Below are 14,556 nucleotides of genomic sequence, written 5' to 3'. Positions count from 1 at the left end.
GACCTTTGTGATAGTGACCATTTCCCGTTGATTCTCTCTCCCTTCCCGCTTCCCAAAGGACAGGTTACCTCGTTGGTCTTTTCAACTCACCGATTGGCCTCCATACACTGCACAGGTCTTGTTTTCTCCCTCTTTGTCGGTTTGTGTTGATGACGTCCTACGTGACGTGTCTGGCGCGATTGTTCGCGCTGCTAGCCTTGCTGAACCGCGCTCATCTGGACCATTTCGCCGCCGGCAAGTCCCGTGGTAGAGTGCGGCCATTGCCATCCGCGATCGCCGTCGAACTTTGCAACACCTTAAGAGGCAGCCATCCGTTGCCAGCCTTATTACCTTCAAACGCCTTTGCGCTAAAGCCTGTTATTTAATCAAACAGAGGAAACGGGTATGTTGGGAACGATTTGTTTCTTCCTAGGTTCTAGTGTCCCTATGTCACAGGTATGGGCTACACTTCACTCTCTCCAAGATTGCCATCGGCAGTCAACCCTCCCCGGCCTTCACCTCCCAGATGGCCTTTGTACGGACCCGTTGATTCTTGCGGAACATCTTGCGACCCATTTTCCAGTGGCATCAGCCTCCTATCTGGCTGCTTTCCTTCACTGGAAACAGCGGGCCGTTGCTTCCACCTTATGTTTTACCCCTTGTCAGTCAAAATCTTACAACGAACCTTGTACTGAATGGGAATTTCTTTCTGCACTCTCTTCTTCTCATGATACGGCCCTGGCCCAGACTCCATTCATAACCAACTGCTTCAACATCTCAGTGCTCCACAATGGCAACATCTTCTCCGGGTGTTTAACCGTATCTACTCCAGGGTGACTTCCTTCTCAGTGGAGGGATAGCATCGTGGTTCCTGTCCTTAAACCTAGTAAGAACCCCCTATTTGTTGATGGCTATTGGCCAATTAGTCTGATCGATGTTGTTTGTAAGTTACTCGAACGGATGGTAGTCCGTCGGCTCAATTGGGTCTTCGAATCTCGGGATCTATTGTCCCCTTACCAGTGTGGCTTCCGAGAAGGACGATCTCCAATCGATCATTTACTTTGCTTGGAATCCACAGTTCGGCAGGCTTTTTCCCAGCGCCGCCGTTTGGCTGCAGTATTTTTTGACCTACGCAAGGCCTATGACACGGCCTGGCGCTATCACATCTTACTTACCCTTCATCAGTAGGGTCTTCGGGGCCCACTCCCGATTTTTATCCGCCAGTTCCTGTTCCATCGGTCATTCAGGGTTCGGGTTGGTACTGTTTTTAGTTCTCCACGGACCCAGGAGACGAGCATCCCACAGGGTTCTGTCTTGAGTGTACTTATTTTCCTCATTGCTATTGATGGACTTGTGGCCTCTGTCAGCCCTTTGGTCGCCTCTGCCCTGTATGTGGATGATTTCTGCATTTGGGTTAGTTCCTCTTAGATGGCCTCTGCAGAGCGGCAGCTCCAGGGAGCTATACAGCATGCCTCTGCATGGACCCTCTCACATGGATTTCAATTATCTCCTCTAAAATCGCGGGTGGTCCACTTCCGTCGCCGTACTATGATCCACCCTGATCCAGAGCTAAATCTCGATGCACAACGATTGCCTATGGTCCCACAGTTTCGTTTCCTGGGTCTTCTTTTCGACAATAAGCTCACTTGGCTGCCCCATATCAGACTTCTGAAGGTAGGATGTAAACTCAATGTCCTTCGTTTCCTTTCCCACTCCTCTTGGGGTGCAGACCGTTCCCTCTCTCACTCATCCTTCCTATTCTATCCTGTTCCCAGACCATGGACGTCGCTCACCTGATTCCCGCCCTAGGCAGGTTTTACCGATTGGGCTCCGCCTTGCGTATCTTTGCCGTGATTTTCAGCTTCCTTCTTTGTCCTGTTTTCCTCGCTCCCTCCCCTCCACCCCCCCCCCCCCCCCCCCTTGGTTAGTCCCTCGGCCTCGAATACGGATGGATCTCCGCCGAGGTCCGAAAGATTCCATCTCCCCAATGGTGTTCTGTTCCTTTTTCCGCCGAATTTTATGGGAGTTTCGAGATGCTGTTGTTTTTTTTTTTTTTTTTTACACTCGTGGTTCTAAATCTGCTGATCATGTGGGATATGCCTTCATGTCCTCTGTTGGAACGGAAAATCATCTGCTGCCACCTACATGTGCGGTGTTTACTGCAGAATTGATGGCTATTTCCCAGGCCCTTACCTTTATTAAACAGTCCCAACACAACTGTGTTTTGTTAATGTACGGACTCAATGAGTGGCCTTCTGGCTATTGATCGGTGTTTTTCGCACCATCCCTTGGTCTCTGCCATCCATGACCATCTCGCTGATGTTCACCATGCTGCTTGTTCCGTTGACTTCCTTTGGGTCCCTGGCCATCCCGGGTAATGAGCTCGCTGATCGTTTGGCTGGGGGAGCAGTCACTTGACCCCCGTTTTCTGTAACCCCTCCTGCAGCGGATTTACGGCTTCACATCAAATCCAACTTCGCACAATCATGAGCCAACTCTTGGGTGGCTACCTCCCTGTCTAATAAACTTTGTGTGATTAAGGTGACACCAGGCCCGTGGTGATCTTCCTTTCACCTCTCCCGAAAGGACTCGACCATACTGTGTCGTTCCCACATTGGCCATACCAGGCTGACCCATGCTTTTCTTTTGTGTGATGAGCCACCCCCACTTTGTGGTTGTGGAGCCTTCTAGTCAGTAGCCCACGTTTTGGTTGAATGCCCCCTTCTTTTGGCTCTGCGTGCTAAGTACAGACTCCCCCACATTTTACCTTTGATGTTGGCTGACGATTCGGGAGTGGTCGACCTGGTTCTCGGTTTCCTCCGGGAAAGTGGTTTTTATTCTCAGTTTTAAGGTTTTTAATCTCTCTGGTGTTGGGGCAGGGCGGTGAGTGTTGGTGTATCTCCCACTGTAAGCCGTGTTTGGAGATTCCCGATTCCCCTCCGTGGCCGAGATCCTCTTTCTTCTCCTCTTACTCTGTATTTCATTTTTTTTTTTTTTTTTTTTGTAGGATTGGTTAGTCTGTCTCCTTTTCCCATACGCGCTTCTACATTCTAGCTGTTGCACCTTTTAAGTCGCAGGTGATCTTGCCTCTCCTGCTTCAGAGGTGGGATATTTCCTGCCTCTAGCATAGCATTGGGTTCGTTATCTTGCTGACTAACATCATTTTGTCTTTACCATTGACAACATGACTGCCGTTTTACACTTTTTAGCCTTTTCCGTTTTATCATTATGACTTTTCTGAAATGTCACACATCGGAGTGGACCACATTTGAAACAAGGGACAGATGACCTTGCTGTTTGGTCCCTTCAACCCCAACAACCAACCAACTACTCCGACGATATTTATTTCTACGTTACTCATGTTGGCAGCTGTTCTTGATTCGAATTCTGGAATATTTACTTCGTCTTACTTTGTGAAGGCATTTCGGAAGGCTATGTTTAGGAAATCGGCTTTGGCAGCACTGTCTTCGATAATATCTCCATTGGTATCGCGCGGAGAAGGCATTGATTGTTTCTTGCCGCTAACATACTTCAAATACGACCAGAATCTCTTTTGATTTTCTTCCAGGTTTCGAGACAAGGTTTCGTTGTGAAAACTGTTATAGGCATTGAAGTCAGCGCTAAAATTCGAGCTTCTGTAAAAGATCACTAATCTTGGGGATTTTGCGTCAGTTTAAATTTGGCATATTTGTTTCGTTGTTTCTGCAAGTGTCCTAACCCGTTTCTTGTACAAAGGAGGATCAGCTCCGTCGTTTGTTAATTTATTTGGTATAAATCTCTCAATTGCTGCCAATACTATTTCGTTGAATTTAAGCCACACCTGGTCTACACGTACAACATTAATTTGGAATGCGTGGAGATTGTTTCTCAGGAAGGCGTCAAGTTAATTTTTATCTGCTTTTTTGTATAAGTATATTTTTCGTTCATTTTTCGAGGATTACAATATTCATACTTCCTACGACAGGCCTGTGTTCACTAATCCCTGAATCGGTTTTGATGCTAGTCATTAACTCACGATTATTTGTTACTAAGAGGTCGAGTGTGTTTTCACAACCGTTTTACTATTCGCGTGAGCTCATGATCTAATTGCTCGAGATAATTTCCAGAGATTGCGTTTAGCACTATTTCAGATGAAACTTTATGCGTACCTCCGGAATTAAACATGTATTTTCGCCAACATATGAGGGTAAATTAAAGTCCCTTTCAGCAACTGTATCATCTGAATTGGGAGGTCGGTAAAAGGATCCAATTATTATTTTATTCCGGTTGCCAACAATGATCTCTGCCCATTCCTACTCGGAGGAAGTATCTACTTCAATTTCGCGAAAAGTTAAACTACTATAGACAGTAACAGACATGCCTCCGCCAACCGTGTTTAGCCTATCCTTTCGGAACACTGTTAGGTTCTACGCAAAAATTTCGGCCTAGCTTATCTCCGGCTTTAGCCAGCTTTCGGTGCCTATAACGATTTGAGCATCAGTGCTTTCTATTAGCGCTTGGAGCTCTGGTACTTTCCCAACACAGCTGCCACAATTTACAACTGTTACACCGATGGTTCCTGTGTCTACGTTCTTCCTGTGTTCAGCCTGCACTCTTTGTGACTGAAGCCCTTCTTGTGTTTTCCCGATTTTTCTAACCTAAAGAACCGCCCAGTCCACGCCACACAGACCCTGCTACCCGTGTAACTGCCTCCTGCGTATAGTGGTAACCTAACCTATCCAGCGGAACCCGAAACCCAACCACACTTTCGCGCAAGTCGAGCAATCTGCAGCCTACACGGTCGCAGAACTGTCTGAGCCTCTGAGTCAGATCCTCCACTCGGCTCTGTACCGGAAGTCCGCAATCAGTCCTGTCGACTATGATGCAAATAGTCAGCTCTGCTTTCATCTTGCAAGCAAGACTGGCAGCCTTTGCCATTTCTGTAAGCCGCTCGAAACCAGATAGAATCTCTTGTGTTCCAGAGTGACGCACATCAATGGTACCGACGTGAGCCACCACCTGCAGTTGGCTGCACCCTGTGCTCTTCATGACATCCAGGAGGACCTGTTCAACATCTGGAATGACTCCACCCGACATGCATACAGAGTGCACATTAAGATTTCTTACCCTTCTTGTCAGCTACCCCCCTATGAACCATGGACCTTGCCGTTGGTGGGGAGGCTTGCGTGCCTCAGCGATACAGATGGCCGTACCGTAGGTGCAACCTAAACGGAGGGGTATCTGTTGAGAGGCCAGACAAACATGTGGTTCCTGAAGAGGGGCAGCAGCCTTTTCAGTAGTTGCAGGGGCAAAAGTCTGGATGATTGACTGATCTGGCCTTGTAACATTAACCAAAACGGCCTTGCTGTGCTGATACTGCGAACGGCTGAAAGCAAGGGGAAACTACAGCCGTAATTTATCCCGAGGACATGCAGCTGATTAAATGATGATGGCATCCTCTTGGGTAAAATATTCCGGAGGTAAAAGTCCCCCATTCGGATCTCCGGGTGGGGACTACTCAAGAGGACATAGTTATCAGGAGAAAGAAAACTGGCATTCTACGGATCGGAGCGTGGAATGTCAGACCCCCTTAATCGGGCAGGTAGGTTAGAAAATTTAAAAAGGGAAATGGATAGGTTAAAGTTAGACATAGTGGGAATTAGTGAAGTTCGGTGGCAGGAGGAACAAGACTTTTGGTCAGGTGAATACAGGGTTGCAAATACAAAATCAAATAGGGGTAATGCAGGAGTAGGTTTAATAATGAATAAAAAAATAGGAGTGCGGGTTAGCTACTACAAACAGCATAGTGAACGCATTATTGTGGCCAAGATAGACACAAAGCCCATGCCTACTACAGTAGTACAAGTTTATATGCCAACTACCTCTGCAGATGAAGAAATTGATGAAATGTATGACGAGATAAAAGAAATTATTCAGGTAGTGAAGGGAGACGAAAATTTAATAGTCATGGGTGACTGGAATTCGTCAGTAGGAAAAGGGAGAGAAGGAAACATAGTAGGTGAATATGGATTTGGGGGAAGAAATGAAAGAGGAAGCCGCCTTGTAGAATTTTGCACAGAGCATAACTTAACCATAACTAACACGTGGTTCAAGAATCATAGAAGAAGGTTGTATACCTAGAAGAATCCTGGAGATACTAAAAGGTATCAGATGGATTATATAATGGTAAGACAGAGATTTAGGAACCAGGTTTTAAATTGTAAGACATTTCCAGTGGCAGATGTGGATTCTGACCACAATATATTGGTTATGAACTGCAGATTGAAAATGAAAAACTGCAAAAAGGTGGGAATTTAAGGAGATGGGAACTGGATAAACTGAAAGAACCAGAGGTTGTAGAGAGTTTCAGGGAGAACATAAGGGAACAATTGACAGGAATGGGGGAAAGAAATACAGTAGAAGAAGAATGGGTAGCTCTGAGGGATGAAGTAGTGAAGGCAGCAGAGGATCAAGTAGGTAAAAAGACGAGGGCTAATAGAAATCCTTAGGTAACAGAAGAAATATTGAATTTAATTGATGAAAGGAGAAAATATAAAAACGCAGTAAATGAAGCAGGCAAAAAGAAATACAAACGTCCCAAAAATGAGATCGACAGGAAGTGCAAAATGACCTCGCTGCCCGCCCGTCCTTTCCGGTTCCCGCCTCGCTGCCCGCCCGTCCTTTCCGGTTCCCGCCTCGCTGCCCGCCCGTCCTTTCCGGTTCCCGCCTCGCTGCCCGCCCGTCCTTTCCGGTTCCCGCCTCGCTGCCCGCCCGTCCTTTCCGGTTCCCGCCTCGCTGCCCGCCCGTCCTTTCCGGTTCCCGCCTCGCTGCCCGCCCGTCCTTTCCGGTTCCCGCCTCGCTGCCCGCCCGTCCTTTCCGGTTCCCGCCTCGCTGCCCGCCCGTCCTTTCCGGTTCCCGCCTCGCTGCCCGCCCGTCCTTTCCGGTTCCCGCCTCGCTGCCCGCCCGTCCTTTCCGGTTCCCGCCTCGCTGCCCGCCCGTCCTTTCCGGTTCCCGCCTCGCTGCCCGCCCGTCCTTTCCGGTTCCCGCCTCGCTGCCCGCCCGTCCTTTCCGGTTCCCGCCTCGCTGCCCGCCCGTCCTTTCCGGTTCCCGCCTCGCTGCCCGCCCGTCCTTTCCGGTTCCCGCCTCGCTGCCCGCCCGTCCTTTCCGGTTCCCGCCTCGCTGCCCGCCCGTCCTTTCCGGTTCCCGCCTCGCTGCCCGCCCGTCCTTTCCGGTTCCCGCCTCGCTGCCCGCCCGTCCTTTCCGGTTCCCGCCTCGCTGCCCGCCCGTCCTTTCCGGTTCCCGCCTCGCTGCCCGCCCGTCCTTTCCGGTTCCCGCCTCGCTGCCCGCCCGTGCTTTCCGGTTCCCGCCTCGCTGCCCGCCCGTGCTTTCCGGTTCCCGCCTCGCTGCCCGCCCGTCCTTTCCGGTTCCCGCCTCGCTGCCCGCCCGTCCTTTCCGGTTCCCGCCTCGCTGCCCGCCCGTCCTTTCCGGTTCCCGCCTCGCTGCCCGCCCGTCCTTTCCGGTTCCCGCCTCGCTGCCCGCCCGTCCTTTCCGGTTCCCGCCTCGCTGCCCGCCCGTCCTTTCCGGTTCCCGCCTCGCTGCCCGCCCGTCCTTTCCGGTTCCCGCCTCGCTGCCCGCCCGTCCTTTCCGGTTCCCGCCTCGCTGCCCGCCCGTCCTTTCCGGTTCCCGCCTCGCTGCCCGCCCGTCCTTTCCGGTTCCCGCCTCGCTGCCCGCCCGTCCTTTCCGGTTCCCGCCTCGCTGCCCGCCCGTCCTTTCCGGTTCCCGCCTCGCTGCCCGCCCGTCCTTTCCGGTTCCCGCCTCGCTGCCCGCCCGTCCTTTCCGGTTCCCGCCTCGCTGCCCGCCCGTCCTTTCCGGTTCCCGCCTCGCTGCCCGCCCGTCCTTTCCGGTTCCCGCCTCGCTGCCCGCCCGTCCTTTCCGGTTCCCGCCTCGCTGCCCGCCCGTCCTTTCCGGTTCCCGCCTCGCTGCCCGCCCGTCCTTTCCGGTTCCCGCCTCGCTGCCCGCCCGTACTTTCCGGTTCCCGCCTCGCTGCCCGCCCGTACTTTCCGGTTCCCGCCTCGCTGCCCGCCCGTCCTTTCCGGTTCCCGCCTCGCTGCCCGCCCGTCCTTTCCGGTTCCCGCCTCGCTGCCCGCCCGTCCTTTCCGGTTCCCGCCTCGCTGCCCGCCCGTCCTTTCCGGTTCCCGCCTCGCTGCCCGCCCGTCCTTTCCGGTTCCCGCCTCGCTGCCCGCCCGTCCTTTCCGGTTCCCGCCTCGCTGCCCGCCCGTCCTTTCCGGTTCCCGCCTCGCTGCCCGCCCGTCCTTTCCGGTTCCCGCCTCGCTGCCCGCCCGTCCTTTCCGGTTCCCGCCTCGCTGCCCGCCCGTCCTTTCCGGTTCCCGCCTCGCTGCCCGCCCGTCCTTTCCGGTTCCCGCCTCGCTGCCCGCCCGTCCTTTCCGGTTCCCGCCTCGCTGCCCGCCCGTCCTTTCCGGTTCCCGCCTCGCTGCCCGCCCGTCCTTTCCGGTTCCCGCCTCGCTGCCCGCCCGTCCTTTCCGGTTCCCGCCTCGCTGCCCGCCCGTCCTTTCCGGTTCCCGCCTCGCTGCCCGCCCGTCCTTTCCGGTTCCCGCCTCGCTGCCCGCCCGTCCTTTCCGGTTCCCGCCTCGCTGCCCGCCCGTCCTTTCCGGTTCCCGCCTCGCTGCCCGCCCGTCCTTTCCGGTTCCCGCCTCGCTGCCCGCCCGTCCTTTCCGGTTCCCGCCTCGCTGCCCGCCCGTCCTTTCCGGTTCCCGCCTCGCTGCCCGCCCGTCCTTTCCGGTTCCCGCCTCGCTGCCCGCCCGTCCTTTCCGGTTCCCGCCTCGCTGCCCGCCCGTCCTTTCCGGTTCCCGCCTCGCTGCCCGCCCGTCCTTTCCGGTTCCCGCCTCGCTGCCCGCCCGTCCTTTCCGGTTCCCGCCTCGCTGCCCGCCCGTCCTTTCCGGTTCCCGCCTCGCTGCCCGCCCGTCCTTTCCGGTTCCCGCCTCGCTGCCCGCCCGTCCTTTCCGGTTCCCGCCTCGCTGCCCGCCCGTCCTTTCCGGTTCCCGCCTCGCTGCCCGCCCGTCCTTTCCGGTTCCCGCCTCGCTGCCCGCCCGTCCTTTCCGGTTCCCGCCTCGCTGCCCGCCCGTCCTTTCCGGTTCCCGCCTCGCTGCCCGCCCGTCCTTTCCGGTTCCCGCCTCGCTGCCCGCCCGTCCTTTCCGGTTCCCGCCTCGCTGCCCGCCCGTCCTTTCCGGTTCCCGCCTCGCTGCCCGCCCGTCCTTTCCGGTTCCCGCCTCGCTGCCCGCCCGTCCTTTCCGGTTCCCGCCTCGCTGCCCGCCCGTCCTTTCCGGTTCCCGCCTCGCTGCCCGCCCGTCCTTTCCGGTTCCCGCCTCGCTGCCCGCCCGTCCTTTCCGGTTCCCGCCTCGCTGCCCGCCCGTCCTTTCCGGTTCCCGCCTCGCTGCCCGCCCGTCCTTTCCGGTTCCCGCCTCGCTGCCCGCCCGTCCTTTCCGGTTCCCGCCTCGCTGCCCGCCCGTCCTTTCCGGTTCCCGCCTCGCTGCCCGCCCGTCCTTTCCGGTTCCCGCCTCGCTGCCCGCCCGTCCTTTCCGGTTCCCGCCTCGCTGCCCGCCCGTCCTTTCCGGTTCCCGCCTCGCTGCCCGCCCGTCCTTTCCGGTTCCCGCCTCGCTGCCCGCCCGTCCTTTCCGGTTCCCGCCTCGCTGCCCGCCCGTCCTTTCCGGTTCCCGCCTCGCTGCCCGCCCGTCCTTTCCGGTTCCCGCCTCGCTGCCCGCCCGTCCTTTCCGGTTCCCGCCTCGCTGCCCGCCCGTCCTTTCCGGTTCCCGCCTCGCTGCCCGCCCGTCCTTTCCGGTTCCCGCCTCGCTGCCCGCCCGTCCTTTCCGGTTCCCGCCTCGCTGCCCGCCCGTCCTTTCCGGTTCCCGCCTCGCTGCCCGCCCGTCCTTTCCGGTTCCCGCCTCGCTGCCCGCCCGTCCTTTCCGGTTCCCGCCTCGCTGCCCGCCCGTCCTTTCCGGTTCCCGCCTCGCTGCCCGCCCGTCCTTTCCGGTTCCCGCCTCGCTGCCCGCCCGTCCTTTCCGGTTCCCGCCTCGCTGCCCGCCCGTCCTTTCCGGTTCCCGCCTCGCTGCCCGCCCGTCCTTTCCGGTTCCCGCCTCGCTGCCCGCCCGTCCTTTCCGGTTCCCGCCTCGCTGCCCGCCCGTCCTTTCCGGTTCCCGCCTCGCTGCCCGCCCGTCCTTTCCGGTTCCCGCCTCGCTGCCCGCCCGTCCTTTCCGGTTCCCGCCTCGCTGCCCGCCCGTCCTTTCCGGTTCCCGCCTCGCTGCCCGCCCGTCCTTTCCGGTTCCCGCCTCGCTGCCCGCCCGTCCTTTCCGGTTCCCGCCTCGCTGCCCGCCCGTCCTTTCCGGTTCCCGCCTCGCTGCCCGCCCGTCCTTTCCGGTTCCCGCCTCGCTGCCCGCCCGTCCTTTCCGGTTCCCGCCTCGCTGCCCGCCCGTCCTTTCCGGTTCCCGCCTCGCTGCCCGCCCGTCCTTTCCGGTTCCCGCCTCGCTGCCCGCCCGTCCTTTCCGGTTCCCGCCTCGCTGCCCGCCCGTCCTTTCCGGTTCCCGCCTCGCTGCCCGCCCGTCCTTTCCGGTTCCCGCCTCGCTGCCCGCCCGTCCTTTCCGGTTCCCGCCTCGCTGCCCGCCCGTCCTTTCCGGTTCCCGCCTCGCTGCCCGCCCGTCCTTTCCGGTTCCCGCCTCGCTGCCCGCCCGTCCTTTCCGGTTCCCGCCTCGCTGCCCGCCCGTCCTTTCCGGTTCCCGCCTCGCTGCCCGCCCGTCCTTTCCGGTTCCCGCCTCGCTGCCCGCCCGTCCTTTCCGGTTCCCGCCTCGCTGCCCGCCCGTCCTTTCCGGTTCCCGCCTCGCTGCCCGCCCGTCCTTTCCGGTTCCCGCCTCGCTGCCCGCCCGTCCTTTCCGGTTCCCGCCTCGCTGCCCGCCCGTCCTTTCCGGTTCCCGCCTCGCTGCCCGCCCGTCCTTTCCGGTTCCCGCCTCGCTGCCCGCCCGTCCTTTCCGGTTCCCGCCTCGCTGCCCGCCCGTCCTTTCCGGTTCCCGCCTCGCTGCCCGCCCGTCCTTTCCGGTTCCCGCCTCGCTGCCCGCCCGTCCTTTCCGGTTCCCGCCTCGCTGCCCGCCCGTCCTTTCCGGTTCCCGCCTCGCTGCCCGCCCGTCCTTTCCGGTTCCCGCCTCGCTGCCCGCCCGTCCTTTCCGGTTCCCGCCTCGCTGCCCGCCCGTCCTTTCCGGTTCCCGCCTCGCTGCCCGCCCGTCCTTTCCGGTTCCCGCCTCGCTGCCCGCCCGTCCTTTCCGGTTCCCGCCTCGCTGCCCGCCCGTCCTTTCCGGTTCCCGCCTCGCTGCCCGCCCGTCCTTTCCGGTTCCCGCCTCGCTGCCCGCCCGTCCTTTCCGGTTCCCGCCTCGCTGCCCGCCCGTCCTTTCCGGTTCCCGCCTCGCTGCCCGCCCGTCCTTTCCGGTTCCCGCCTCGCTGCCCGCCCGTCCTTTCCGGTTCCCGCCTCGCTGCCCGCCCGTCCTTTCCGGTTCCCGCCTCGCTGCCCGCCCGTCCTTTCCGGTTCCCGCCTCGCTGCCCGCCCGTCCTTTCCGGTTCCCGCCTCGCTGCCCGCCCGTCCTTTCCGGTTCCCGCCAGGCTGCCCGCCCGTCCTTTCCGGTTCCCGCCTCGCTGCCCGCCCGTCCTTTCCGGTTCCCGCCTCGCTGCCCGCCCGTCCTTTCCGGTTCCCGCCTCGCTGCCCGCCCGTCCTTTCCGGTTCCCGCCTCGCTGCCCGCCCGTCCTTTCCGGTTCCCGCCTCGCTGCCCGCCCGTCCTTTCCGGTTCCCGCCTCGCTGCCCGCCCGTCCTTTCCGGTTCCCGCCTCGCTGCCCGCCCGTCCTTTCCGGTTCCCGCCTCGCTGCCCGCCCGTCCTTTCCGGTTCCCGCCTCGACGCCCGCCCGTCCTTTCCGGTTCCCGCCTCGACGCCCGCCCGTCCTTTCCGGTTCCCGCCTCGACGCCCGCCCGTCCTTTCCCGTTCCCGCCTCGACGCCCGCCCGTCCTTTCCGGTTCCCGCCTCGACGCCCGCCCGTCCTTTCCGGTTCCCGCCTCGACGCCCGCCCGTCCTTTCCGGTTCCCGCCTCGACGCCCGCCCGTCCTTTCCGGTTCCCGCCTCGACGCCCGCCCGCCCTTTCCGGTTCCCGCCTCGACGCCCGCCCGCCCTTTCCGGTTCCCGCCTCGACGCCCGCCCGCCCTTTCCGGTTCCCGCCTCGACGCCCGCCCGCCCTTTCCGGTTCCCGCCTCGACGCCCGCCCGCCCTTTCCGGTTCCCGCCTCGACGCCCGCCCGCCCTTTACGGTTCCCGCCTCGACGCCCGCCCGCCCTTTACGGTTCCCGCCTCGACGCCCGCCCGCCCTTTACGGTTCCCGCCTCGACGCCCGCCCGCCCTTTACGGTTCCCGCCTCGACGCCCGCCCGCCCTTTACGGTTCCCGCCTCGACGCCCGCCCGCCCTTTACGGTTCCCGACTCGACGCCCGCTCGCCCTTTACGGTTCCCGCCTCGACGCCCGCCCGCCCTTTACGGTTCCCGCCTCGACGCCCGCCCGTCCTTTACGGTTCCCGCCTCGACGCCCGCCCGTCCTTTACGGTTCCCGCCTCGACGCCCGCCCGTCCTTTACGGTTCCCGCCTCGACGCCCGCCCGTCCTTTACGGTTCCCGCCTCGACGCCCGCCCGTCCTTTACGGTTCCCGCCTCGCTGCCCGCCCGTCCTTTACGGTTCCCGCCTCGCTGCCCGCCCGTCCTTTCCGGTTCCCGCCTCGCTGCCCGCCCGTCCTTTCCGGTTCCCGCCTCGCTGCCCGCCCGTCCTTTCCGGTTCCCGCCTCGCTGCCCGCCCGTCCTTTCCGGTTCCCGCCTCGCTGCCCGCCCGTCCTTTCCGGTTCCCGCCTCGCTGCCCGCCCGTCCTTTCCGGTTCCCGCCTCGCTGCCCGCCCGTCCTTTCCGGTTCCCGCCTCGCTGCCCGCCCGTCCTTTCCGGTTCCCGCCTCGCTGCCCGCCCGTCCTTTCCGGTTCCCGCCTCGCTGCCCGCCCGTCCTTTCCGGTTCCCGCCTCGCTGCCCGCCCGTCCTTTCCGGTTCCCGCCTCGCTGCCCGCCCGTCCTTTCCGGTTCCCGCCTCGCTGCCCGCCCGTCCTTTCCGGTTCCCGCCTCGCTGCCCGCCCGTCCTTTCCGGTTCCCGCCTCGCTGCCCGCCCGTCCTTTCCGGTTCCCGCCTCGCTGCCCGCCCGTCCTTTCCGGTTCCCGCCTCGCTGCCCGCCCGTCCTTTCCGGTTCCCGCCTCGCTGCCCGCCCGTCCTTTCCGGTTCCCGCCTCGCTGCCCGCCCGTCCTTTCCGGTTCCCGCCTCGCTGCCCGCCCGTCCTTTCCGGTTCCCGCCTCGCTGCCCGCCCGTCCTTTCCGGTTCCCGCCTCGCCGCCCGCCCGTCCTTTCCGGTTCCCGCCTCGACGCCCGCCCGCCCTTTCCGGTTCCCGCCTCGACGCCCGCCCGCCCTTTCCGGTTCCCGCCTCGACGCCCGCCCGCCCTTTCCGGTTCCCGCCTCGACGCCCGCCCGCCCTTTCCGGTTCCCGCCTCGACGCCCGCCCGCCCTTTCCGGTTCCCGCCTCGACGCCCGCCCGCCCTTTCCGGTTCCCGCCTCGACGCCCGCCCGCCCTTTCCGGTTCCCGCCTCGACGCCCGCCCGCCCTTTCCGGTTCCCGCCTCGACGCCCGCCCGTCCTTTCCGGTTCCCGCCTCGACGCCCGCCCGCCCTTTCCGGTTCCCGCCTCGACGCCCGCCCGCCCTTTCCGGTTCCCGCCTCGACGCCCGCCCGCCCTTTCCGGTTCCCGCCTCGCTGCCCGCCCGTCCTTTCCGGTTCCCGCCTCGCTGCCCGCCCGCCCTTTGCACAAGTGCAACCCCACTGGACACCTGCGCAATCTCCTACAGAAGCCCACCGTGCTGCTAGCCCCACCCTGCCTGCTGTAGAGTCCCGCGAGGTTCCCCCACCCCTCTTGCACACTAGACATTTCTACCTGCCCTCCACAGTCCTCATTGATTGTTGCTGCCCATTCTCAGTCCCTGTCTCATCTTCAGCCAACAGCGAGCAGCACATGGCAGGCAGATTAACCAGTTCTGCCTGGGTGTTTTCGTTTGTTCTCCAGACTGTATTATACTTGTGCTGTCATGCTGTGACTTGATAAGTAGCTGGTGGCTCACGACTGTTTTTTATTGGGTTTGGAGATAGAACAGGACACAGTGAGCTTTGGAAATTTTGTCTTTCTGTTCCCTGAGGAAAGAGTGTTCTATGTACATTGTGTATGATATTTGTAAATATTCTTCAGGTAGGTTTTCGTTGTAGGAAGTAGTACATATAGCGCCACGTGACAGAAGAATGTTTTTTTTAAGTATGAAAGAGTGCACACACGTTGAATTACGTGGGCAGGAATCTTCATAAGTGACAGTTCTTTCTCAAACGTGCTTAACCCCTGCATTAGGCCATTCCGTGCACCATGCAGCTGCCGTTGTTGTGGTGTTACCTGCTGCTACTGTAGGGATTTGCAGGAGCTGCTATCTGTTGTGGCCTAT

At 60.7% G+C, this 14,556-nt stretch overlaps 1 protein-coding gene across 1 annotated transcript in view; it reads right to left on the bottom strand.

The window, feature by feature from the left end:
- LOC126183272 (uncharacterized PE-PGRS family protein PE_PGRS54-like) overlaps positions 1–13,997 on the bottom strand; it is a 59,935-nt gene extending 45,938 nt beyond the window's left edge. Inside the window, exons 1-2 of the mRNA XM_049925092.1 lie at positions 12,661–13,997; positions 6,654–12,334 (exon numbers count right to left, since the gene is read on the bottom strand). Coding sequence (XP_049781049.1) covers positions 6,654–12,334; positions 12,661–13,997 — 7,018 coding nt within the window. The remainder of the gene's footprint in view (positions 1–6,653; positions 12,335–12,660) is intronic.
- Positions 13,998–14,556: the final 559 nt, after the last annotated feature.

This window comes from Schistocerca cancellata, chromosome 4 (genome assembly GCF_023864275.1).
Source record: "Schistocerca cancellata isolate TAMUIC-IGC-003103 chromosome 4, iqSchCanc2.1, whole genome shotgun sequence".
NCBI lineage: Eukaryota > Metazoa > Arthropoda > Insecta > Orthoptera > Acrididae > Schistocerca > Schistocerca cancellata.
Note: the sequence above shows the minus strand (reverse complement) of the source record. Positions and strands in the feature narration are given on the sequence as shown.